This window comes from Molossus molossus, unplaced genomic scaffold (genome assembly GCF_014108415.1).
Source record: "Molossus molossus isolate mMolMol1 unplaced genomic scaffold, mMolMol1.p scaffold_m16_p_13, whole genome shotgun sequence".
Lineage (NCBI taxonomy): Eukaryota > Metazoa > Chordata > Mammalia > Chiroptera > Molossidae > Molossus > Molossus molossus.
This window is the reverse complement of record NW_023425348.1, coordinates 60,902,725-60,930,371: the sequence shown is the minus strand read 5'-3', so window position 1 is coordinate 60,930,371 and position 27,647 is coordinate 60,902,725. Positions and strand designations below refer to the sequence as shown.

Sequence of the window (27,647 nt, the reverse complement as noted above, 5' to 3'; positions counted from 1 at the left end):
TTTCAAATATTAAAATATTTGTTGTGACTTTTTTAAAGTGTTGCTCACTTGTAGTTCTCTGTTGCTCACCTACTAAGCCTTTATTGAAAAATAATAAAAATTGAGTAACTGAAGTTTCTTTCTCTCTCAGGTAATACATATAATATTCCAATATGCCTGTGGCTGCTGGACACATACCCATATAATCCCCCCATCTGTTTTGTTAAACCTACTAGTTCAATGACTATTAAAACAGGAAAGCATGTTGATGCAAATGGGAAGATATATCTTCCTTATCTACATGAATGGAAACACGTAAGTATTAACAGTGTTCTGTGAATTTGTTGTATTTTATATGTTCTGCTCACTAGCTTCTACTTTTTGTTAGCCCTCAAAGAGAATTCTAGCCCTGGCCAGTTTGGCTTAGCGGTTAGAGCTTTGGCCCATGGACCAAAGGGTTGCAGGTTTGATACCCTGTCAAGGGCACGTACCTGGATTGTAGGTTCAATCCGTGGCCCTGGTCAGGGTCATGCAGAAGGCAACCAATTGATGTGTCTCTCTTGCATTTATGTTTCTCTCTCTCCCCCTCCCTTCCACTCTGTCTAAAAATCAATGGAAAATATCTTCAGGTGAGAATTAACAAAAAAAAAAGGAAGAGGGTTCCAAGAAGGAGTAAAGTTCATATAAGATCACTAATTACTGCCCTGGCCAGTTTGGCTCAGCGGTTAGAGTGTCGGCCTGCAGTCCAGAGAGACCCAGGTTCAGTTCCTGCTAAGGGCAGTTTGTCCCAGCCCTGGTTGGGTCGTGCGGGTGGAAGCCACTCTGTGTGTCCCTTTCACGTCGATGTTTCTCTCTCTCAGTCTCTCCCTCCCGCTCTGTGTGAACAAGAAATGGAAAAATGTCCTCAGGTGAGGGTGTAAGTAAATAAATAATCACTAATTATTGAACTGGGTAATGGGAAAAGGCTCTTCAGAACAAATACAGTTATGCACCATATGATAAAATTCAGGCCAACAACAGACCACATGTACGATAGTGGTCGCATAAGATTTTAATGGAGCCAAACATTCTTGTCACCTAGTGATGTAGCCATCCTAACATTATAGCACACCGTATTACTCACATGTTTGTGGTCATACTGATACAAACAAACCTACTACACTTCCAGTCATATAAAAGTATAGCACATACAATTATAGTAGTAGGTTATACCATCTAGGTTTGTGTAAGTGCACTCCATGTTGTTCACACAATGATGAAATCACCTAACAGTGCATTTCTCAGAATGTGTCCCCATTGTTAGGTGGCACGTGACTGTATGTATATCTTATATCTGTATAGAGCTTGATAATTTACAGAATATGCATAGTCACTTTTATTTGCTTGAGTTGAACCTTTATGAATAGATAGAATTCATACATTGGGAGTGCATTTAAAAAAATAGTATACTGACCAGCTGGTGTGGCTCAGTGGCTGAGTATCGACTCATGCACCAGGTGGTCCCTGGTTCAATTCCTGGTCAGGGCACATGCCCGGGTTGTGGGCCCCATCTCCAGTGGGGGCCGTGCAGGAGGTAGACAATTGATGTTCTCTCTCATCGATGTTTCTCTCTCTCACTCCCTCTCCCTTCCTCTCTCTCTAAAATCAATAAAGAAAAAATACAGTGTATTGATGGCATATATTTGTGAAACTGTTCAAATCTCATTACTCAAAGTGTTCCTATCAAGAAGTAATGGTAGGAAATTTTTGTTTCTGCCTTTGATGGTAAAGCTCTGGAAGACCAGTGTCCCTCTCAAAATAACTAAAAAAGCCAAAGTACAGACAACACCTGTGGAAGGCTTTGGGGAACTGTTGAGGCAATCAGACTTGAAGGGCCAAGAATTGTCTAGTGAAGGAAACTACAAGAGATAAGGCAGCATTCTGCCAGTTTTCCCTGGGAGTATTTACTGATTCTTGCCACAGGGTATGAGGCTGAGAATCTGGGCAGAGGGCCTTAGCTAAGAGCAAAGAAACCTACAGTTTCTAGCAGTTTCACAAGGCTGAAAAGTTGCTTTTCTGTCTGCCAATACAGCTAGTACTTTAGGAGCCAAAATTTGGGAGAAAAGGAAGTTACAAAGAAGTAACCAAAATAATCTGAGTATTTCCCCTAAGGGATATGCTGAATTCCTAAGCTTCAATACTTAGCTAACAAGCTAAGTAGTAAACCTCTGAAAAACAGAGCCAAGTCCTGGCCGAGTGGTTCAGTTGGTTGGAGCATCATCCCATACACCAAAAGGTTGTGGATTCAATTTTGTCAGGGCACATACTCAGGTTGTGAGTTTAGTCCCTAGTTAGGGCATGTACAGGAGGCAACAAATTGATGTTTCTCTGATGTTAATCTCAATATCTCTCTGTCTCTCTCTCTCTCTCTCTCTCTCTCTCCCCCTCTCCCTCTCCCCCTCCCCCCTCTCCTTCTTTATTCCTCCTTCTCTCCCTTCTCCCTCCTTCTTTTATTCCCTCCCTCCCCCTTCAATCCCCTTCTCTCCCTCTTTCCTTCCCACTCCCCTTCTCTCCTTCCCTTAAAAAAAATCATATCCTCAGGTGAGGATCAAAAACAAAAAATAAATTTTATGGTATATGAACTATATTTCAATTTAGTTTGGGTGTTTGTTGGACTAAATAATTTTTTAAATATATTTTAATTGATTTTTTTTTTTTTAGAGAGAGAGGACGGGAGAGAGGGAAACATCTATTTGAGAGAGAAACTGAGATCGGCTGCCTCCTGCATGCCCCCTACTGGTGATTAAACCAGAACCGTGGGCCTGTGCCCTGACCAGGAGTCAAACTGGAACCCCTCAATCCATGGGACAGTGCTTAATCCACTGGGCTACACCACCCGGGCTGGACTGAATAATTAACGAGATAAAAGTAGTGTCAGTAGCCCTCCCACCCCCTCATACTAGCCACAATCTCCTCCCAACTCTTCTTGGTGGTACACAGACACTACACATGCTTACCCTGTTGCATCATATAAATCCACAGACAAACACAAAGTATTAGATTAAATGGGACTTGGCAGGTTTTTACAGGAAGCTTTCTAAAATGTTATTTGTTGCCTGATCGATGTGGCTCAGTGGATATAACATTGTCTCGTGGACTCAGAGGTCCCCATTCAATTCCCACTCGGCACATGCCCAGGTTTCGGGCTTGATCCCCAGTATGGGGCATGCAAGAGGCAGTCAATCAATGTTTCTGTCTCTCCCTCTCTCTCTCAAAAAATTAATAAAAACATTTTTAAAAAATAAGTAAATAAAATATTTGTTATTGTTCACAAGTTGGAACAGATTGAACAAATGAGTTGAGTTTGGTGCTTTGGAAAGTTGAGAACTGGTAAACTCTTCTATCAGCAGAAGAAAAATTATGAAGATCATTTAGCTGATCAAGATGATTGAGTTAATCCTTCAGAACATGATGAACTCATGCATGAAGTATATCAGATGAGATATACACAAAATATAACCATCAAATTAGCCAGTTTGAACAACTTTTCCTAGCGTAGTTTGTCTTAAATTAGTGGTCGAGTGATATTTGAGAGAAAAATTTAGCAACCTATATGAAAAAACAGACACTCTGTAACTATGATATTGGAAGGAAAAGAGCCTTTAACAATTTGTATATTTTGTACAACAGTCTAGTGATTTTTTTTAACGACATTTTTTTGATATTTTGTTCAGATAGAGTGGGAGGGAGAGAGAGAGGAACATCGACGTGAAAGGGACACATCGAGTGGTTGCCACCCACACGACCCAACCAGGGTCGGGGACAAACTGCAACCGAGGTACATGCCCTTAGGGGAAACCAAACCCGGGTCTCTCTGGACCACAGGCCAACGCTCTAACTGCTGAGCCAAACTGGCCAGGGCTGGAGTTTTCCATTTCTTATTTTCGGATCGCAGATAGACAGTGAAACCTTGAATGAGCGGGAAATACTGTACTTGAAGCAGTAGACTTGCTACACATAAATAACTAATGATAAGTAAAAAAAATCACCAGCTTTATTAAATTAATTAAATGAAATTTTTGCGTGTGGGGTCCTATAAAGAAAATTATCAAGCTGAGTTGAAAACTTGTCAAAAGTGGCCAAACTTTTTCTTTTTGCCAAAAATCAAATCTGTAGCTGACTTAAATTTGTCTTCTGTTTTTAGCCACAGTCAGACTTGTTGGGGCTTATTCAGGTCATGATTGTGGTGTTTGGAGATGAGCCTCCAGTCTTCTCTCGACCTACGATTTCAGCATCGTATCCACCCTACCAAGCAACAGGGCCACCAAATAGTAAGTAGAATTGAGATTTGATTTTTAAACTCGTAGAAACAACAGAAAACCTTGTTAACAAAATGTATTTAATGACTTCACTTTGCTTTTTAGCTTATCAAGTTAGTGGAGTTTTTGGAGGTATTCTGAGGCCCCACATCTGCATGTACAGATTCCCACCAAAGACTGGCATTTGGGCTTTCGTTTGTGGGTAGAAATCAAACTCTGGGTGTGCTGGATTCCAAAATGGGGGAGAAAGAATGCTGGAATAGAGCTAGAATTTTTTTAAATTATGCATGCCATGGAATAGCCTTATTTGATCAGTTTGCAAACAGATATAACTTGAAAGTTAATCTGACCTCTTCTTTTCTTGGCAACTCCAGGATCAGTGTTATAGATATAAATCAATAATAAAGTCAACGAAATCATTCACATTAAGCTATTCTGGGTATACACAGTAGGATATCTAGCTCTCAGCTTTCTTCTCTTTTGTACAGCCAATTCATGATTTTACCTTGTGTGGAGGGGGGTGGGTTATGGAGTCAGTACCAATCCCCCCTAATTGGTATACATTATCTCTACTATTTCTGGGTGTTTTTGTTTTGTTTTTTAATCTTACTGATACTTTAAAATCACTCTGGATAATTGAGAATTGGTTGTACTTACTTGTTTGACTTTATTAAACCTGCATTGATTTCGTTGTTTTGAGCTGTGATTATTTTTATAAATTTTGTTTAAGATTATAGTTAACCAGACTTGGTTATCTTACAAGTCAGATTATATGAGCTTTCATTTTTTTGCTGAAAAGTATCCTCTTCCTTCTTTTTTTCCTTTAATCCTCACCCAAGGATATTTTCCCATTGATTTTCAGATAGAGTGGGAGGGAGGGAGTGAGTGAAGGAGTGAAGGAATGAGGGAGGGAGGGAGAGAGAGACACACACACACATCGATGTGAGAGAGACTTCGATTGGTTGCCTCCTGCATGACCCCAACCAGGGCTGGAGATCGAACCACAACTGAAGTACATTCCCTTGACCGAAATGGAACCCAAGACTCTTTGGTCCGCAGGCCAACGCTCTAACCACTGAGCAAAACCATCCAAGACATATCCTCTTCTTTTTTAATTCATTCTGTTTTGTGGGACATCTTGACTCATAAGTTGAATGGGAATTTAGCAGAAAGAACTTTGTGAGCCCATTTTCTTTTCCTTCCCTGCCTCCCCAGAGTAGCTTGGTTTTAGGATTTAGTACCTCTTTTAATAAAGATGCTGGGTATTCTTTTGGACCAGAAATTTTTCATCTTAAATTTTGTTGACTCCAGTACACAACATTAGATAATCTTGCTCATATAAGTTTGCATTATCAAATATTTTCTATTTCATTGTTCATGTTTATTTGCTCATTTAATACAGCATTGCCCACTTAAGATAAAGGTATCCTTTTTAGAAATGTAGGCGGTCTCCTAAAAAACATTTTTTTCCCCTAAATTTCTTTCAGTTTTATTTGACATTGGAAAGGCAGCATTCTAGAAAGCGACCACACTGAAGAAATCAGTACTGCAGTTCATTGTTGTGCTCACTGTAAATTATATTACATAACCTAGAACTAATTTAATTAAATTACTAAAAGACCAGTTTATTGTCCATCCATTCCAGTTTTTATACTTTTTATACATTTAAATAATATTATTATTAGGTATAACGGTAAAGAAATGAAAGTCTGAATTTTGTTCCCCACATACACCAAGGAATAGCTCAGAAGTTTGGATATATACTTAGATAAATGTTATCTTCTAATTGAGAAATTATATGCTTCTATTATCACTACTATTATCATTATACAAAACATTTTTTATCTGTTTTGGATGACTTTTGAGCTAGCTATGAGTCACATTTAAAAAGTGTTATGTTCAGCCCTGGCCGGTTTGGCTCAGCGGTTAGAGTGTCCACCTGCGGTCCGGAGAGGCCCGGGTTCGGTTCCCGCTAAGGGCATGTACCTCGGTTGCAGTTTGTCCCCGGCCCTGGTTGGTTGTGCGGGTGGCAGCCACTCGATGTGTCCCTTTCACATCGATGTTTCCCTCTCTCTCTCTTCCTCTCTCTCCCTCCCACTCTGTCTGTACAAAAAATGGAAAAATGTCCTCGGATGAGGATTAAAAAAAAAAAAAATAAGTGTTATGTTCAAACCTCATTTTTTGACAACTAACAGTAATAGTCAACATTTATTGAATGGTAACTAAGAGACACAGCTAAGCACTTCATATTCGTTGTTATTTGATTCTTATAATAACCCTATATGTTATGTGTATTTGTATCCCATTTTATGCTGGCTCTAAAATTACTTTGCTTCATTATCAGCTTTCTTGCCAGTCTTGGCTCCAAATAACATCTGTTTCCCAAAATCAAAATTTGAAGGCTTTGATAGAATTGTTAGCTTTTCAGGACCTCAAAAAGGAACATTACTTATAACTGTGAGGTGGTGGTTTACATGTGTGAGAGAGAAACTAGCATGGGGGGGCAGTAATTGACTATGTGTGTTGCTGACACTTAATAGTGGCCTCATCTTTTGATGTTCATCAGGGTCAACTGTACTTTGCCCCTAGAAAAGTAGTTTTTTTGTTGTTGTTTTTTAATATCCTTATTGGAGGACACTTTTGCATCTATCCTCAGATAGAGCAGGAGGGATAGAGGGAGGAAGAGAGAAAGAGAAAGAGAAACATTGACGTGAGAGAGACACATTGACTGGTTGCCACCCGCACAATCCCAACCGGGGCCAGGGACGAACCGCAACCGAGGTACATGCCCTAAGCAGGAACCGAACCCAGGACTCTCTGGTCCGCGGGCCAATGCTCTAACCTCTGAGCCAAACCTACCAGGGCAGAAAGAATGATGTTTTATGTCATGTGACAATTGTGATATTTTGGGGTTTTTTTCCTTTCTGAAATAGCATTGAACATCAGCTTAGCTTCATTATACTTAAAAAATGTACTTATGACATCAATAGTTTTATCCTAACAACAAGACAACAAACACTGGTACTTGGAGTTGTATGCTCAGCACCTTAGTAAAGACTTCTCTAAGGCCCTGGCCAGTTTGGCTCAGCAGTTAGAGCGTTGGCCTGCAGTCTGGAGAGACCCGGGTTCGGTTCCTGCTAAGGGTACATACCTCGGTTGCGGTTTGTCCCCACCCCTGGTTGGGTCATGTGGGTGGCAGCCACTCGATGTGTCCCTTTCACGTCGATGTTTCTCTCTCTCTCCCTCCCACTCTATCTGAACAAAATATTTTTTTTTAAAAATGTCCTGGGGTGAGGATAAAAAAAAAAGACTTCTCTAAGGCTCTTGGTCAGAGTCCAGCCTTACTTCCCCACCTTACTTGTATTCTGTGCTCTGAACGTTTATTTCTTGAAGGCTCCACCTCTTGTACCTTCAGGCCATCATATACCATTCCACTACTACATCATTTTTGTTTACCCCACCTCCTACGTTTAAATTAGCTGCCTCCTGTATTACCCCAAATATAGCACTCTGTAATTCCTCTGTCATAACACTTATCACTCTATTATTCTTCCTTGCTTAGTTGTCTCCTTGACTAGACTATAAGCAACTTGAGGCCAGGAATTCTTTTTTTTTTCCCCATCAAATTTCCAGTGCCTGCCACATTGAAGGCACTAAAATATTGATTGGATTAAATGCTAGGTCATTATATTCAGTGAGAAAATTTTCACTGAGGATAAATTGATTCTCAGACGAGTCATTTCCAATTAAGGCCAAAATTAATTTTTCTTCTATGTTGATTAGCCTCTTGGCACCACTGACTAGTTCTGTCTTTGGTGCTCTCTTTAAAAAATATATTAAGCATTTATTAAGCTTGCTAGATTTGAGCCTTTTCCCCTAGTATTCTCAAGCTCTTGTTTTGTTTTGTTTTTAACCAGTCTAGCTGAATATAAGTTTTGTACAGTATTTCTCGTAGAATTTGAAGTCTTTTTAAGTCCTCAGTCAAGCCAACAAAACCAGCTGTGCTCATCGGTCAACATAGTCTTAAAAGGAATATCAAAAGATTTCTTAGATATAATAAAGAGATCACTAAGTAGCTGATGTTGGACCAGAGGAGGGCAGAATTACCTCCTTCTAAATTCCAAATTAAACCAGCTTCTGTCTCAAGAGACTCCTTGAGAAATTGCAGAGCTGACCAAGTTGACCTATTTGCCAGTTAGTCCCTGTTGGGGTTGTCACGTGTGGTGTTATGACCCATGTTTAATGCTTTGAGAATTATGTGATTTGCAGAGCATTATGCTTGAAGTAAAGAACTAATATGGATGGAGTGTTTTGATTTGGTTCTGAGCTTTGGATTTTTTAACTGTGTGAAATTTTACTATGGTTTGAAAATGATGTATGTGTCATGTGATAGATAACCTATGTATACAAGCCTATGAATATTATTTTTTAAATGTTAAAACTTATTTTCAGCTTCCTACATGCCAGGCATGCCCGGTGGAATCTCTTCATATCCATCAGGATACCCTTCCAATCCCAGGTAATCAAAAATTTACTTTTTGAATAATTGTATTAGAAATTCTGTTTATCTAGAGTCAAAGTAACAGGTGCTAGAGCATTAAAGTAAATTTAGTTACAATTTAATGGAAGGTAAAACTTGGTTTATTGGTGGAATTTTATGGTATGTACATAGTTCAAAAGGAGTTTTTCCATTCTAGAGAAATGTGGCTCCATCCCATTTACAGAGAGGAAAGGGATAGGGTAATGACAATGATCTTGATTGGTTTTGGACCTTGAAATGCTTGCTGCTTCCCTTTAAGAACAGTATGTGTGGCTCAAAGGTTAATGGAATACTAATTATAATGAATTCAACCAAAAGATTAATATTTTAATATCCTTTTTAAAAACTTACCTTTTCTGTAAATTACAAGGAACAAATTAATGGTTCATAAAATGGAGTCAATCTTATCCTAATGATAATATATTAATTCAGTTCATAGACTGCATGTACTACCAATCTTTATTACCCATTTGACAATAACATAACATAACAAGTAAATTAATAGTGCAGTCAGTTTAAATAATGTACACTAGAAAATCAGTGAGAAATCACTTTTAACCCATGTTTTAAATATGTCCTTGTTCCATTGGTAATCTAGGAGTACTTTTGAAGGGTAGCAGACTTCAAGTGAAAGACTAGCATATACTGGTGCCTAAATAAGATTTCCAGCTACTCTAACAATTAACAAGAAATTTTTAACCCTACTGACTCTTAGCGTTAGATAACCCTCACAGATAAATGCAGCCAGATTTCCTAAACATCTGCTATGACTAAATATATAGGTTTACAAATATAACATGCATTATCTTATAACTTAAATTTAGCAAACATTTATTTCTGGGCCATTCTTAATTTCAGATACTAGCTTTCTAAGGTAGTAAGCATTCTGTCACATTAGACAGATAAGCAGAGACCAGTTGGACATCCGTCGGGGGCAAGAGAGAAAGATTCCTATGATTATAATATATAAGCAGGCTGTAAGTTTTAGATTTCTTGAGGCTCTTTTCTGATTAAATTCTAGAAATGGTGTCCTATCTGAAGTCCTGAAATTACAAGCTTTTATAATTAACAGTTACTAGTAAGAAGGAACTTGAGACATGTAGGGAATAGTTGTTGAAAGGACGGTAAGGAAATGGATTTCTGAATAATAAAGCCATTACAAAGAAACTTGTAAATAAAAATGAAGGCTGAATGAACAAAATAAGCTGATGAACAAAATAGACCCAGAGACATAAAAAGGAGTACGATTCAGACTGACATACCTCAGTGGAGGGGGTTGGGGGCGGGGGAAGGATGAAATAAACAAAAGAACTTATATGCATGTACGTGTAACCAATGGACCTAGACAACAATGCTGGGAGGAAGGTGTCTGGGGGAAAAAAGGAGAAACATCTGTAATAAAAATAAATTAATTTAAAATATATATATAGTCCGGCTGGTGTGTCTCAGTGGTTGAACATCGACCCATGCACCAAGAGGTCGCCAGTTCAAATCCCAGTCAGGACACATGCCCAGGTTGTGGGCCTGATCCCCAGTGTGGGGCATGCAAGAGGAGGCCAGTCAATGTTCTCTCTCATCAATGTTTCTATCTTTCTTCCTCTCACTTCCTCTCTCTCTAAAATCAATAAAGGGAAAAAAATTATTTTAAATATACATATGTAAAGGCTGAATATATTGACAAAAATGTAACCCTTATCCACTTATCATATGTAACCATGAAAGTGTTTTGTAAAGTTATTTGTAAGAAGTTCCTTTTTGAGGCAGCTGTGTTTTTTTTTTTTTTTTTTTAATTGAGTAATTTTTGTTACAGATGTTTCTCCTTTTTTTCCCCCACTGATTCCCCCCTCCCCCTCCCTCCCTGCCTCTTCCCCAGATTATTGTCCATGTCCACTGTTCATGCATACATGCATATAAGTTCTGTGGTTCATCCCTCCCCCACCTCCCCACTTTTTAGGGGATTGTCAGTCTGTACCCCGTTTGAGGCAGCTGTTTTTTAAAGATTTGATGTATGGCCCTGGCCAGTTTTGCTCAGTGGTTAGAGCGTCCGCCTGCGGTCCGGAGAGACCCGGGTTCGGTTCCCGCTAAGGGCATGTACCTCGGTTGCGGTTTGTCCCCGGCCCTGGTTGGTCGTGCGGGTGGCAGCCACTCGATGTGTCCCTTTCACATCGATGTTTCCCTTTCTCTCTCTCTTCCTCTCTCTCCCTCCCACTCTGTCTGTACAGGAAATGGAAAAATGTCTTCGAATGAGGATTAAAAAAAAAAAGTAAAGATTTGATGTATGTATGTATGTATGTATGTTTGTTTTCCTGTGAAACGTAGCTTTTAATCTTAAATCTTAACATGCCAATGATTTGTGAAGGTAACCATTCAAATCATCATCAACACCTTTCTGTATCTAAGAGGTCTTGGCAGAAGAGCTTCAGAACCTCTTTCCCTTCTCCTTTTGTCCTAAAGGAGAATTAATAAATCCATGACTGAAGAAGAATCTTTATCTTTAAACATTGAACATGAGTCCTGGTCGGTTTGGCTCAGCAGTTAAAGCATCGGCCTGTGGACCAATGAGTCATGGGTTCAGTTCTGGTCAAGGGCACGTACCTTGGTTGTGGTTCATTACTGACCCTGATTGGGGTCATATGGAAGGCAACCAGTTGATGTGTCCCTCTCGATGTTTCTCTCTCTCCTTCTTTTCCTCTCTCTTCCTCTCTCTCCCTTCCACTCTATCTGAACAAAAATGGAAAAATATCCTCAAGTGAGGATTTTAAAAACAAAACAAAACCATTGAACATGAGAGTTTTTATTCTTGCTATAGAAAGTTGGACAAGATGATCTCTAAGGTTTCTTCCCAATCTTAAGATATTTTCAAAGTTTGATTTAGCACATGCAGCATGTGTACAAGAAAACTAAAAGGTATGTCAAGAATGCTTGTCTTGCCCTGGCCGGTTTGGCTCAGCAGTTAGAGCATCGCCCTGCAGTCCAGAGAGACCCAGGTTCGGTTCCCACTAAGAGCACATACCTCAGTTGCAGTTTGTCCTTGGCCCCGGTTGGGGTCGTGTGGGTGGCAACCAGTTGATGTGTCTCTCACATTGATGTTTCTCTCTCTCTCTCTTCCTCTTGCTCTATCTGAAGATGAATGCAAAAATGTCCTCGGGTGAGGGTTTTAAAAAAAAAAGAAATGTCTGTCCCAGCCCTGGCCAGTTTGGCTCAGCGATTAGAGCATTGACCCTTGGACCAAAGGGTCTCAGTCAAGGGCACGTGCTTGGGTTGCAGGTTTGATCCCTGGACCTGGTTGGGTTCGTGGGGGAGCCAACCAATTGGTGTCTCTCTTTCACATCAATGTTTCTCTGTTTCCCTCTCCCTCCCTCCCTCCCTCACTCCCTTCCACTCTATCTAAAAAATCAATGGAAAAATGTCTTCAGGTAAGGATTAACAATAACAAAAAAAGAATGGTTTTTCCAATTTTGATATGTGTACTTCAAACACGTATTAAGATTATTAGAAAACAGTTCCTGATACCAGAAAAGACAGAAAAAGGTAAGTGCTATGATAAATAAACAGCTTTAAAGGAGAGGTCACATCTGGTTTGGAGGTGGGAGCTTGAATGCAAGAACTGGTTTATAAAGCATGACCTTAAAGAAGAAAATTAGGTGTTTAAAGGTGGAGGGAGCAGCAAAGAGTAGTAATATTTGCTAACAGGAAACTTGCCAATTATCAAGTCCAACCCACTCATTTTATGTAAGTGAAAGTATACAAGCCAAAAAAAAAAAAAAGGAAAGAATAGGGAAACACTTTAGAATGGCTGAGGAATATAGGGTTATGTGTAGAGGAACTGAAGAGAATTAGGTGCAGCTTTCATAGGTATTACACATCTCCAGAAACCTTCCCTGATCTCCTAAAGCTAGTATTGATTTCCTACTCTGCATCTTGTGAACTTTTATTTAGCAAGTGTTATTTCCTTTATCCTATCAAGATTGTCCACAGGGATCTTGCCCTACTTTGATTATTAGTATCCTGAGGAAGAGATAGATTCATATCTTAGCTCCTAGTTCAAGCACTGACACAGTGCCTTAAATATAATAAATAGTAAATTTTGAAAAGGTACATAAAGAAAAGGGAACATAAGAGTGTTGGAAAATTCTTTTTAAATATACTTAGATTAAAAAGGGCTATTCAGAAATTTGAAAAAGATTTTCTACCTAGGGAAAATTGCTTTATAACGTACAAAGAGAGAAAATAATACAGTAATTCCCCTTATCCAATGTTTCGCTTTCCACAATTTCAATTACCCATGGTCAACCACGGCCCAGAAATAATACTAAGTGGAAAATTCAGAAATTAACAATTAATAGGGTTTCAGTTGCGTGCTGTTCTGAGTACCATGATTAAATTTTGCACCGTCTCAGTCTGCCTCACCTGCTACATGAATCATCACTTTCCACTGTATCCATGCTGGGCATATGCTGGGCATATGCTGCCTGCCCGTTAGTCACTTAGTAACCCTTCTTAGTTATCAGATCGACTGTCGAGGTATCACAGGGCTTGTGTTCAAGTAACCCTTCTTTTACTCAGTAATGCCTCCAAAATGCAAGAGTAGTGATTCTGCCCATTTGTCAAGGATATTGTAAATAGTATTTATGAAACAACATTGGATAGGAGATAGGAGAATACTTCTAAGGAAAGTTCCTTCCAACTCTGATATGAATACATGAATGACACAAAATTTCCATAGAGTGAGAAGAAAAATTTTAAAACTTTATTTAAAGACGAATATTTTCAGATCAAATATTCACAAAGATTATCAATGAATCACAAGTAAAAACTATATAGTATCATTTCCCTATGTGCTAGGAAATCTGAATGGAAAAGTTCTCGCAAAATACTAGTTGCTTTCTGTTGCTGTGAAGGTGACCCTCAAATAACCAGGGCCAAAGCAAGAGCATTTTAACCATTCACATCGAGAAAAAAGCCCATGTCATCAGTGGGATTGCTGTAGAACTTTACTTGAATGGACACCTGTAGCTCTAACACTGTAATGTCATTAACTGGTAAAAGATGTCAAGTTTAACTTCCTGGATGGGGTTCTAAAGATACTATACTGTTGGGTCATCTTCATATTTAATGTTTTGTGTTCTTCTCTTCAGTGGTTACCCTGGCTGTCCTTACCTGCCTGGTGGTCCTTATCCTGCCACAACAAGTTCCCAGTACCCTTCCCAGCCTCCTGTGACCACTGTTGGTAAGTAGCCTTCAAATTTTTATTTCTCCACATAAGGAAAATTTGAGTCTCCTGTTATGAAAAGTGTGTTTTACTTTTTTTATTGAATAAATTTGACATGTACCATTGTGTAAGTTAAGGTGCACAGCTTGTAACTTTGATACATTTATATGTTGTAATATTGCCACTGTAGCAATATTACATTACGTAATTATAATACAGTACTATTGTATCTTTTTATTATACTGAACATTTGATCTCTATGGCTCATTTACTGCTCATTACAAGTTTGTATCCTTAAACACCATTAGTCTTATCCTTCTCTCCCCAACTCCCACTTTTTACTTTTACATTGAAATGTTAGAATAATCCTTAGAGGAAAACTGTGTGTGTGTGTGTGTGTGTGTGTGCATGTGTGTATGTGTTTATTTTAGAGAGAGAGAGAGGAAGGGAAAAAGAGAGAGAGAGATAGAAACATCAATGAGAGCGAAACATCGATTGGCTGCCTCCTGCACACCCCCTACTGGCGATTGAGCCTGCAACCTGGGCATGTACCCTGACCAGGAATCAAACCAGTGACCTTTTGGTGCATGAGACGATGCTCAACCAACTGAGCCACACAGGCCAAGGCTACAGGAAAACTCAATGGTAATTTATTTCAAAAGCCTCCTGAAAGGTTTCTCTGCTTCTGTCCTTAGCCTCCTACATCTGTTTATAATAGCAGCAAGAATGATCCTATGAAAATAAATCACGTCACTTCTCTGTTCAAAACCTTTCCTTGTTTCCCGGTTTCACTCAGAGTTCAGTCCCAAGTTCTTAGGCCTACAAGACCCTATGTGGTTCTGCTTTCCTCCTCCTGTTATTTCTCTGACCTTGCTTCTTGCAATTCATCTGTCTTGGGATTTGTCCATTGCCTGTTTTTTTTTTACAAGGAGCAGTCAGGCCTACCTTGACCAATCAGCTACCACCATCACCACCAACCCCTGACACACATACACACTTTCCTAGCACCAAAACAGTGTTTGATATATAGAAGTTCGTCAATAAATATTTTGCCAAGGGCCACAGTGAATGTAGGATCTTGTGAAGTTTATTTTTCTGTTACATTTTCTGATAAATTATAACCATCCTGAAATCTGATGTAAATACCTGCCCCCCAAAAAGCATTTTCTTCCACTATTTTTATCATGGATACATTAAAGTTATTGAGATTCTAGTGGCATGGTATTGATTTTTTTGTTGTTGTTGTTGTTTTAATCTTTATCGTTGAATGTATTACAGATGTTCCTCATTTTTTCCCCATTAACCTCCCCCTCCCCATTCCCGCCCCCCTCATGCCTTTCCCCACACTATTGTCTTTGTCCATTGGTTATGCATATATACATACAAGTTCTTTGGTTTATTTTTTTCTCATCCCCCAACCCCCCTTCCCTTTGAGGTTTGTCAGTTTAGCAACCAATTTGTACTTCTTAATCCCTTCACCTTTTTCACCCATTCCCCCAGCCTTCCTCCCATCTGGCAACCAACCAAATATTCTCTTCATCTATGAGAATGTTTCTGTTCTGTTCATTTTGTTTGTAGATTCAACTGTCGATAGATAGGTATTCATTTTGTTTGTTCATATTTTTTATCTTTTTCTTCAAGAAGACCCTTCAACATTCATATAATAATGGTTTGGTGGTGATGAACTCCTTTAGCTTTTCCTTATCTGGGAAACTCTTTATATGGCCATCGATTCTATTTTTTTATTTTTATTTATTTTTTATCCTCACCCGAGGACATTCTTTGATATTTTCTTCAGATAGAGTGGGAGGGAAAAAGAGGGAGAGAAACATCGACATGAAAGGGACACATCGAGTGGCTGCCACCCACACGACCCAATCAGGGCCGGGGACAAACTACAACCAAGGTACGTGCCCTTAGCGGGAACCAAACCCGGATCTCTCTGGACTGCAGGCTAATGCTCTAACCACTGAGCAAAACCGGCCAGGGCTGGCCATTGATTCTAAATGACAGCTTTGCAGGATACAGTAATCTTGGTTGTAGGTTCTTGCTTTTCATCACTCTATTTCTTGCCACTCCCTTCTGGCCTGCAAAGTTTCTTTTGAGAAATCAGCTGACAGTCTTAAGGGAACTCCCTTGTAGGTAACTAACTGCTTTTGTCTTGCTGCTTTTAAGATTCTCTCTTTGTCTTGAACCTTTTGCATTTTGATGATGATGTGTCTTGGTGTGGGCCTCTTGGGGTTCATCTTGTTTGGGACTCTCTGTGCTTTCTGGACTTGTATGTCTGTTTCCTTCACCAAGTTAGGGAAGTTTCCTGCCATTATTGTTTCAAATAGGTTTTTGATTTCTTGTTCTCTCTCTTCTCTTGGCACCCCTAAAATGTGAATGTTGGCACGCTTGAAGTTGTCCCAGAGGCTCCTTACACTATCCTCATTTTTTTTTATATTCTTTTTTCTTTTTGCTGTTCTGATTGGGTGTTTTTTGCTTCCTTATATTCCAAATTGATGGTTTGCTTCTTGGCTTTACCTACTCTACTATTGAATCTGTGCAAATTATTCTTTATTTCACTTAGTACCTCCTATATTTCTGACTGGTCCTTTTTTATGCTCTTGAGGCCCTCACTAAGTTGACTGAGGTTCTCAACTAAATTCATTGAGCATCCTTATAAGCAGTGTTTTAAACTCAGCATCTGTTAGGTTGCTTATCTCCATTTCGCTTAGTTCTTTTCCTGGGGTTTTGTTCTGTTCTCTCATTTGGGACCTGTCTTTTTATCTCCTCATTTTGGCTGCCTCCCTGTGTTTGTTTCTATGTATTACTTAATGGAGAGGTATGGGGCTAACTGAGACCAGATGCTGCTTGTTTGAAAGAATTTAGGAAAACCTGAAGCGGGATCCAAGACAGGCCAATCCTATGGTTAAGCAACTGGCAACAGCTTGGGTGGGCCTGAAAGTTGGGTGGGGCGGGGCCTCAGGGAATCACCAGAGCGGGGTAACCAGTGTGATCCAGGTTGCTGGAGTCCCAGATATGGCGACTGTCTGCTGCCCCAGGGAAGGGCTCACCAAAGGAACAAAGGCCTCCGACAGCACATCTGTCCAGGAGAAAGCTCCCTCTCCAGCCCTCGCTCCAGTGCCAAACAGCTCAGTTTTTCCCTGTATGTCTCTGGCGCCCCTCGAGCTGCCTCCCCTCCAAGCTTAGAGGGAGTGAGTTTGATAAATCCGTGCGCAGGCCCTTTAAGAGGAGCTGCCTGGGGCTCCAGCCGCCTCAGCCTCCCTGAGCCTCAGTTCCCGCTGGTTTTTCCAGTCTGAAGTTATGGGGACTCTCTTCCTGGCACTGGAACCCTGAGCGGGGCGCCTGGTGTGGGACAGGGACCCCTCAGTCTTCAGGGAGGACCTTCCCAGCCAAGGTATCCTCCTGATTTTTATCTGCCCACGTGGGTATGGGACCAGCCCGTCCGCCTCCCAGTCTCGATGGGGCAGCTTCTTTAATTTCATAGTTGTAGCACTTTCATTCAGTTTGATTTCAGGCAGTTTTGAAAGATGGTTGTTCTGTAGTTGAGTTTAACTTTGATGTGGTTGTAGGAAGAGGCGATACCACATTTCCCTACACCGCCATCTTGACCAGAAGTGGTATTGTGGTTTTTTTTAATGTTCTCTTTTCTGCAACGTAGCTCTTTTTCTACAATATAATTTCATTAAAAAAGTTAGAAACCGCCCTGGCCGGTTTGGCTCAGCGGTTAGAGCGTCCGCCTGCGGTCCGGAGAGACCCGGGTTCGGTTCCCGCTAAGGGCATGTACCTCGGTTGCAGTTTGTCCCCGGCCCTGGTTGGTCGTGCGGGTGGCAGCCACTCGATGTGTCCCTTTCACATCGATGTTTCCCTCTCTCTCTCTTCCTCTCTCTCCCTCCCACTCTGTCTGTGCAAAAAATGGAAAAATGTCCTCGGATGAGGATTAAAAAAAAAAAAAAAGTTAGAAACCTAATGGTGGAAAAATCTTTAATCCATAAACAAAGTATACTCAGTCTTATTAAGTTCTTAAGTTTGGTTCAGGCAGCATCAATAAAATGAGACTGGTGCTGTTTTGTCACCCTGTTTCCCATTGTTGACATGCTAGTATGTCCTTTGATATGTGGAGGACCTCAGTGTTAACTTAGTTTAGTACAATAGGTGTGAGGCATTTACAGCTTAGAATAGATTATTTCCATATATCCAAAAATAGAAAGGTGGGGAAAATGGTATATTTAAAGTCAAATCTAATGTTTATGTTTTTAGAGCAGGCTATCAAAGCAATTACTATTTTTTTTGTTTTGTTTTCAGTTTTTTGCTTTATTGATTTTTGAGGGAGAGAGAATATCGATGGGAGAGAACATTGATTGGCTGCCTCCTTTATGCCCCCCACTGGGGATTGGGCCCACAACCTGGACATGTGCCCTGACCAGGAATCAAACTGGCAACCTCCTGGTGCATGGGTCAATGCTCAACCACTGAGCCACAGCAGCTGGGCTATTTTATTGTATTTTTAAGAGTACTTTTTTAGAAAGTCTAGAAGTAAATGGTTATTTTATGATAATCTAGGATATCTTTTAATGTATATTATTTTTTTAACCTTTGTGGCTTATTTACTTGTTTTTTTCATGTTTTAGTAGTACATTTTGCTAAATATTGTTGAACTTCGAAACTGTAATAAAGCAGAGTATCATTTAAATATCAGAGTTCAGCCCGGCCAGTGTGGCTCAGTGGTTGAGCATCAACCCATGCACCAAGAGGTTGTGGGTTTGATTCCCAGTCAGGCACATGCCCAGGTTGTGGGCCTGATCCCCAGTGGGGAGCATGCAGGAGGTGGCCAGTTGATGTTCTCTCTCATGATGTTTCTATCTCCCTCTCCCTACCCCTCCCCTTCCTCTCTCTCTCTCTCTCTCTCTCTCTAATATCAATAAAGAAAAATTTTTAGAAAAATAAATATCAGAGTTCACAAATAGTCCACATTTTCTCAGTTTGTTGGTGGTTATTAGGATTGGTGCTATTCTCTGCTACTGTGGCCATGAGAAAGAATGAATGTAGTTATTTATTCTTGAACTTTGTGGAACATGATAGTTCCCTTTATAGGTTTTGATTTGATGGTGTAAAACAAACACCTTTTTGTTTCTTTTGTTGTTAATCTTCACCCGAGGATATTTTTCCATTGATTTTTAGATAGCGTGGAAAGGAGGGATAGAATGAGAGAGAGAGAGAGAGGGGGAGAGAGAGAGAGAGAGAGAGAGAGAGAGAGAGAAACATTGATGTAAAAGAGACACATTAACTGGTTGCCTCCTACACAACCCGGACCAAGACCAGGGATCAAAACTGCAACCCAGGTATGTGCCTTTGATTGGGAGTCGAATCTGCAACCCTTTGGTCCACGGGCTGACCCTCTGACCACTGAGCCAAACCTGCCAGGACCAAACACCTGTTTAAAGGAACCAATAACTAACATGTCTTTTTATTGTTGATGAGAATGCCTGTGCAAGTGTGGTTTTTTTTAACCATCTCCAACAATATTGAAGCAAACAAACCACTTAAAAATGAAGTGATAGAGGTGGCATTCTTGTAGCAGCCTTTTCTGAGAAGGTAGTGAAGATGGGGAATGGATGCAGGTCTTGGGATTTAGCTCTTTCTGATGCTATTCATTGTCATTTTTGAACATTTAAAAGAATATCAGAGAATTTGTTTTGTCTCATCTCATTGTATAGCTTTTTTGTTACCTGGGCGGACAGTTTTCTATCTAACTTAACTTAAAACCACGCCTTCATGATAATGGAGATCACTGTGGGCATTGACTAAATAGCAATGGCAGCATTAATGAAAAACCTGTTAATAATGTTTTTCCATCAGGCGTGGGCAATATAGTGGAGTTTTAATATTCTTGTATTATTTAAAGGAGGGAAAAGTTACAATCTGTAACTTAAATTCTTCCTTGAAGTCATTTTAAGAGCAGGTGTATATTTTGGATATCATCTTTGCATGTGATTGCCAAAAACATTTTCTACTGGGAGATCAGTGAAGAAAGATGTAGAATTCAGACAGCTTTCCTTAGATTTTCTGTCCATTGTAGACATTTATCAACAAAAGCATCAGAAGGAACGTAAACTTTTCCTGATATCTGAGGATAAAACTTAAATTTTAACAAACTTAATAATTTAACTTTGTTTCTTCACATTAAAGTATATGTTTTTAAAATATGTTTTTATTGATTTTTTTAGAGAGGGAGGGGGAGACAGAGAGAGAAAAAAACATAGATGTGAGGGAGATAGATCTATTAGCGGCCTCCTGCATACCCCCTACTGGGGATTGAGCCCACAACCTGGGCATGTGCCCTGACCGGTAATCGAACTGGGACCTCTCAGTCCATGGGTCAACACTCAATCCACTGAGCCACACCAGCCAGGCAAGTATATGTTTCTTTTTTTTTTTTTTTTTTTTTATCCTCACCCGAGGACATTTTTTTTTTTTTCCTTTTTTTTTTTTTTTTTTGTTCAGGTAGAGTGAGAGGGAGAGAGAGGAACAGAGAGAGAGAGAGAAACATCGATGTGAAAGGAACACATTGAGTGGCTGCCACCCGCACAACCCCTACTGGGGCCGGGGACAAACTGCAACCGAGGTATGTGCCCTTAGCGGGAACCGAACCCGGGTCTCTCAGGACCGCAGGCCGACGCTCTAACCGCTGAGCCAAACCGGCCAGGGCAAGTATATGTTTCTTTAGAGTGAAACATTTTTGTTAGGACTGGGCATATAACTTTCACCAAGTTGACATTGGGAAAACTATAAGAGAATTTGAACTCTTGATTTTAAAGGTTTAAAACTACTTAACCACTACCAAGTTACAGAGACTAAATTTACTAGACAATATTAATACTTGTTTATGTTCTCTTAATAGCAGATGCTAGAAGAAAGTGGCAATTGCAGATATGTGGTCATTCATGTTTTCAGGGCTGAAAAACAGGCACTCAGGAGAAGCTTTGGTCCCCATCTCAGCATTCTCATGGAGAATGCCAAATGCCTTTGGACAGGGAAGGGTGGTCTGATGTGGAATCAGTTAATTTCCCCCTTGGTTTGTACATGGCACCATCTGCCAGATCCTGATGTGCTGGTGGTGTGCCTGGTGGCAGTAATCCGGGAGTGATGACCTTGTTGGATATTATAACCCAAATTAGGAAAGGTTTAAGATTTATCTAGCAAATGTTCAAGATTGTTACTATAATGTGGTCCAGTATGGTACCCTCAAAAAAAGTGTGGTGCCACTTAGTGAAACTTCCACATGTTATGACTATATGTGTGAAGAAAGTCAGTAGATGATTTGACTCCTTTATTGAAGTTCATCATAAGGACACTGTACTATCAACCTTACTTCCCTTGTGCCATAGTCTCCAGGTTTATTTCCTCTCAGTATAGTTCTATTATCAGAAAGTCTACGCTCAGTTGTAAAGTTACTTAGAATTACATTGAATTTGTTGATTCATCCCTGCTTTGATAGCAAATAATGAAGGAACAAACCTATTCACATAGCAAAAAAATAATAAATCTAATTGGTGATACATATTGGAACGTAACTCAAAGATCCTTTTTTTTATTATTAGAGAAGCAAAAAAGAATCTGCTTTGTCCTGACTATGTATATCTTAACCAGTTTCACATACAAGATCCCTAAAAAGTGATGGGCGTGAGTACCAGGTGACCACCACACCCCTTTCAAACAGGAGGAGAGTTAAAAGTGGCAATCCCTTAATCCCAGTCACAGCACAGGGTAGACGTTCTCCCTTGAAGGTTGATTTCTTCAGGAGGCTATATAGATGACTGTAGTTGATTTATAATTCTGAATCCTAGGCCTTTAACATACATACAATATGACTTTTGGTTTGTTATAGTCTAATAATGGTAACATTGAAGAATGGGTGCTTATCCCTACTTTTATTTTTTTATTTACTGATTTTTTTTTTTTCTTGTCATATTTTAGGACAGTCATTGGTTGGGAGCTATCATACAAGATGCTTGGGGAAATATATAACCATTCAATTGATGATGCCCCTCCTATTACTTTTAACCTGGCACATAGTGTATATGAATACCCTTAATACATGATAATTTTGGACAAAGAATTGTACTGTAGCAAGGTCCACAGTAAAACACCTGCACCATCTTATCTGGAATGATGTTTGAGTTTGTCTAAAATAACTAAAAGGTGCAACCTTAATTATTGGGTTGTCATACTGTGTACATCACACCCAACAGGAGACAGTCTGGTCTCTGTTCTTTACTAGAAAATTAAGAATGGTAACCCCTAGAGTTCAAGCCAATGCCTTATGTAAAATTCCTCTTAGAAAATCTAAGTACTGTATATCTCAACCTCAGAATTTAATAATGTCATTTTAAGATTTTGTTTCTAAACTTGATCAGAAACAGTACATTTGGGAAGGGTATTATCAACAGACATTTGAAAAACTGGTTTTACCTTTATTAAAGTCTTATTTAAGGTGTCAGAGTGGAAGCCCCTAAAAATGCTGCAACGGAATGATTTCTGTGTTTTCCATTTGTTGTTCTATATTTAATAATTAGACAAAGAGCAAAGAAACTGAAGAAAAATAAGAAAGTTTCTTATTGAGTAACATTCCTTTGAGGATAGAAATCAGTAAACATGGCAAGATTTTCTTAACTGTCTTGTCTGATGCTGTTCTTCCTTCTCTGGCCATTCTGGATTAATGAGATTGGCTTACAGAAATTGTCCTTCCAGGATATGGCACCCTGGGCACCCCGCTCATGTGGGTGGACTAGTGCGCACTTGCTTGTGTGTAGGTTTGGGCATCTCATCTCCAGTCTTTGACATACTTCCTTTGCAATATCTAACTCATCTCCAGGGTAAGTAGGACTTGCTTCCCATACTGGGCAGTCAGTAGGTTATGAGTGCAAATATGCAGAGGGCTTGCTATGCTAAATGTTAAAACCTTATCAGCTACAGTAATCCAGAACAATAATGACAACATTTTGAAAGCTTAAAAAACGGGTTTCATGTAGTTTAACAATGGATTTTTAGTTGTTTTAATCAACAAATGAAAGGAGGGAGAAACTAATTCATTTGGCTTCCCGTTGTTATTCTGATAGGATACCTCTAACATTGTAGATTCTTTTTTTTTTTTTTTTAACATTGTAGATTCTTAAATTATTCTTTCACAAAATAATTTTAAGGAATGACTGATTCTCACCTGTTTTTAAAGGATAGAATTTTTACTGTTTTTCAGTTTAATTGGATTTTGTGTTTATTCCTGTCAGTATTGTTTTGCATCTTTTATGATTGATAGTTGAATGATTTTGTAGCATTTCTTTTTTGAAGTAGTTACTACTTTTGTATCCTGTTTTAAGGTTCTTCTGCTTTTGAAAACTTGATTTTTTTTTAATGTAAACTAATTTAAATCTTTCTTTGTGGTTTATTTTCAAGAAGTGTAGACCTGCTGATTGCTTTCTAAGTTTTAAACTCTGATAGTGTTTAAAAAGATAAATTAAGGGAGCCCCTGCTTTCTTTGAAAGAAGGTTCCATCGCTTGCACAGACAGAGCCTGGCAGTAGTTTTAGAAGCTTGCCTATTCATAGGCTGTAAAAGCCTTTTGTAAGCAGCTTTAATGAATGTGCCTAGTTTGAGCTTCATAGCATGTATCAGAATTGCTTGTATAGTTGTGTGAAATGTTCCTCCTACTTCAGAGGTTGGCCTACTTTTTTTTTTTTTTTTTAGAAAAGAAAATATGGGCCTGGCCAGTGTGGCTCAGTAGTTGAGCATCAACCCATGCACCAAAAGTTCGCCAGTTCGATTCCCGGTCAGGGCACATGCCCAGGTTGTGGGCCAAATCCCCAGTGTGGGACATGCAGGAAGTGACCATTTGATGCTCTCTCTCATCGATGTTTCTATTTCTCTCCCTCTCCCGTCTTCCCTCTCGCTCAAATCAATAAAGAAAAAATATTTTTTTAAAAAGCAGCAATAGCCAGGGATGTGAAAAACAAGACCTTAGTTTTAACAGGGAAATGTGGTTGGCCTCTAGCTCTACAACGCTGAGTTCAAAGCACAGGTGATCTGAGTTAATACTTTTGTTTCTCAGAAAATTGAAATACTTTGGTAAAATCAGAAGTGAATTCTGGAAAGTGTGTACTATATGGATTTGTATGTTAATAATCAACCAAAAGTATGAATTGCCTCAGTGTAAGCCCTATATTAGGGTGGGTCCTGATCAGGCTGTCCTCACCAGGAGGTTTCTAGTAGAGGGAGACCCTTATAGGTAAACATGAATTAGTAATCTTGAAGGGAAAGTATTTCTGAATCAACTCAGGTTTTAATGTTTTTTTTTTATGAAATTGTAACATTTAACATAATTTTTCTTTCCTCCTACTTTGAAAGTGTCAGCTCATACTTTGTCCTGTTTTTGAAGGTTCCTGTGAAAGAAACAGAAGGACTTGGGAAATAAAGTGTGTTTTGCCTTTGACTCCTGCAGGTCCCAGTAGGGATGGCACAATCAGTGAGGACACCATCCGAGCTTCTCTCATCTCGGCGGTCAGTGACAAACTGAGATGGCGGATGAAGGAGGAAATGGATCGTGCCCAGGCAGAGCTCAATGCCTTGAAACGAACAGAGGAAGACCTGAAAAAAGGTCACCAGAAACTGGAAGAGATGGTTACCCGTTTAGATCAAGAAGTAGTAAGTAACTCATTGAATAGTTGCAATTTGTAGATTGAATTGTAGGCAGGGCAAGGTTTCTGTTACCTTGTTACACTGGACATTGTGGGGTATAGTCAGAGTTCAGAAACATATGTCCTTAAGCATTTGAATATAGCTTCTCTGTAGTTGTTTGAAATGGAGCCTGTGTTTGATCCTTGACTGGAAGGTTGGCGGTGTTTGAGCAGTTTTGCTTGTGCCTTTACCTTGGGGGATGACGTTCTGACCCAGAGGAGGGCTGTTTTTTCAGTGCTTGATTTTGCCAGTTACCAGGAAATAAGAATTTCAGAGAGCTCTTAGCCATGGTAGAGACCCACAGACCCTGGTGCAGACTTCAGGGTCTGTTCTTTGTGTTGTCTCCAAATGTTTTTAAAGTATCTTCAGCCCTGGCCGGTTTTCTCAGATGTTAGAGCATCCATCCATGGACCACGGGTTCAATCCTGGTCAAGGGGCATGTACCTAGGTTGAGGTTCAGTCCCCAGCCCTGGTCAGGGTCATGTGGCAGTCAACCAGTCGATGTGTCCCTCTCACATCGATGTTTCTCTCTCTCTCCCCACCTTCCACTCTATCTAATGATAAATGGAAAAGTGTCCTCGGGTGAGGATTAAAAAATAAAGTATCTTCATTGAGCCCTTCTAACTTAATGCAAAGATGTGTGGGTGACTTAGGAAGTACATATAAGCTTTCTCACACGTTATCAGCCACTGTGCCCTGAACAGTCAGTGAGGGCAGCCCTGTGCCAGCTTCACTCTCTGCTTCCATTCCTGGGAGGGAGAATTCATCCCAACACTTGTGCTTTTTTGATGAAAGGGTTAAGAGTTATTGAAAGTTATTGAGGGCTTTGGGGAAAGTGGTTTATGTGCACAGTAGTCTTCCAAGGTCTAAAGAGAGCTTTCCAGTAGCCGGCTCTTTTCAAAAGTCCAGGAAAGTGACACCAGTACAGTTCAGAGCCTGCAGCTACCACCCGTGATACTTGTGACTCGTGTTCAAGTGTAGGGTTCTGTGTGTTGAATCCTCGATAGACTGGGGAAGAGTTATTCCTCTGTGGCAGATGCCCACTTGTTTGAAAGATCTCTTTTGTGATTTTCATGAGGAGACCCTCTGGCTGGGAAGTGTCTTGTATGACGGTTTAGTTTACAATAGAATTTGTTGATGGCAAGTGACAAGCTTATCACTGTCACTGAAAATGTTTGGCTCATGGTATTTCCAGCACTATCCTGTTTTCACTCAGAATACCTGATCACACCTTTCCCTCTGCCTTTGACCAGTGTGCTTTTTGAAACATTACTCTCGTTCATGAGTTGTTTAAACATTACTTTTTTATCAGCAAATCAGTTTCTGTGAAGTTGAGTTGTAGATGTCTGACAAGCAGATAATTACGTACGATTAGTTTAAAGTCATCCTGTTTGGACTGCTCTGTTTTTAGGCTGAGGTTGATAAAAACATAGAACTTTTGAGAAAGAAGGATGAAGAACTCAGCTCTGCTCTGGAGAAAATGGAAAATCAGTCTGAAAACAACGATATTGATGAAGTTATCATTCCCACAGCCCCACTATATAAACAGATCCTAAATCTGTATGCAGAGGAAAATGCTATTGAAGACACTATCTTTTACCTGGGAGAAGCCTTGAGGCGGGGAGTAATAGACCTGGATGTCTTCCTAAAGGTATGTCTTTTTCACTCTGCTTCCCAGGATTTGGGAACTTTTAGAGGCACTGATCTTGAAAACCACAAACCGAGAGGTTTTTCTATAGGGTAAGGGTTAAAATTCCTCATCTTCCTGAAAGAGAGCAAGTGAGCTCTAAGGCTGTGACTAGTGTCGTTTCACCTACCTAGGGCTGAGATCTGTTTGAGTAGGGGAGGGAAAGTGGGCTAGTGAGGACAGTCTTCCTTCCCACCCCTGACCCCCAGGCCCTGGCAGCACCAAGCGGAGTGTAATTCTTACTACTGTGCCTGGGTGGGTCAGGAGGTACAGTCACATTTCCATTGGTTCTTTCAGGTCATACTATCTAAATTGAAATCACGGACTACTTCCCACCCCCATTGTTTTTCTGATAATTTACGTAATTTTAGACCTATTTTTCCAAATCAAACAGCCCTGCAGTTTTGGGCTGCCCTGCTGGTATGAAGGTTGTTTCAGGCTTAATGCTGTTGTCCAGGCCTGAAGAAAAGATCCTGTAAGCCAAATCTGGCTACTGCTCTTCACTGGGTCATAAGCAACACGGTATTGGAAAGAGCAGTAGCCACCCTTAGGATATTCAATCCAGCTGCTGTTGGTGCTTCAGGGTACATGCAAGGCTAATCAGGTCACTTGCTGATCTTGCCTGTCTCCCTGGAGTGAGGGGCCAGACCACTCTTGGACCTTGTGCAAGCACATGAATAGCTGGGTATAAACAAGAGCCCAAGAGAGGACTCCCTTTCTATACACAGCCCCCTGCTCAGGTGGCACAGCCTCGGGACAGGTGTACATGGATAGGAGGCGAGAGAGACATGCTGTTTGCTAAGCACTGGACAAAAGCTGGCCTTGTGCTGCCCTTCCTAGACAAGTGAGGACAGATGGTCCTAGTTAGCAAGGTTTTTGTAACGTTTGTTAGGATTACAGTACAAATTTCCCTGGTATCTTGATAGTTTCAAGATATAGCTCAAATTCCTGAGCCAGATCCTACAATATGGTGTACTTGTTAAATCTTTGTAAGGTCTCAGAAAACTACTTTCCTTAACACAACCTACCAGCATGAATCTAGTGGACTTTAAAAAGCCACATGTAATGAAGTACTGGTTCAAAAGGAAGGTTGATATAGTGAGTTTAGGATCCTTAGATCCCTTCTAGGTTACAGACTGTCTGATGTTTCATGCCTGGACCAAAGCCATTCTAAACTGTTGAAACTTTTTTCCCC

The 27,647-nt window shown here is 40.0% G+C and overlaps 1 protein-coding gene across 3 annotated transcripts in view; it reads left to right on the top strand.

Annotated features, from left to right (window-relative positions):
* Nucleotides 1–27,647, top strand: part of TSG101 (tumor susceptibility 101) — a 42,711-nt gene that overhangs the window by 14,717 nt on the left and 347 nt on the right. For 2 of the 3 annotated variants that reach the window (XM_036259040.1, XM_036259042.1), the window contains exons 4-10: nucleotides 131–294; nucleotides 4,163–4,289; nucleotides 4,383–4,475; nucleotides 8,730–8,796; nucleotides 13,956–14,047; nucleotides 24,530–24,732; nucleotides 26,177–26,416. In XM_036259040.1, coding sequence (XP_036114933.1) covers nucleotides 131–294; nucleotides 4,163–4,289; nucleotides 4,383–4,475; nucleotides 8,730–8,796; nucleotides 13,956–14,047; nucleotides 24,530–24,732; nucleotides 26,177–26,416 — 986 coding nt within the window. The remainder of the gene's footprint in view (nucleotides 1–130; nucleotides 295–4,162; nucleotides 4,290–4,382; nucleotides 4,476–8,729; nucleotides 8,797–13,955; nucleotides 14,048–24,529; nucleotides 24,733–26,176; nucleotides 26,417–27,647) is intronic. The other variant, XM_036259041.1, reaches the window with a different exon arrangement.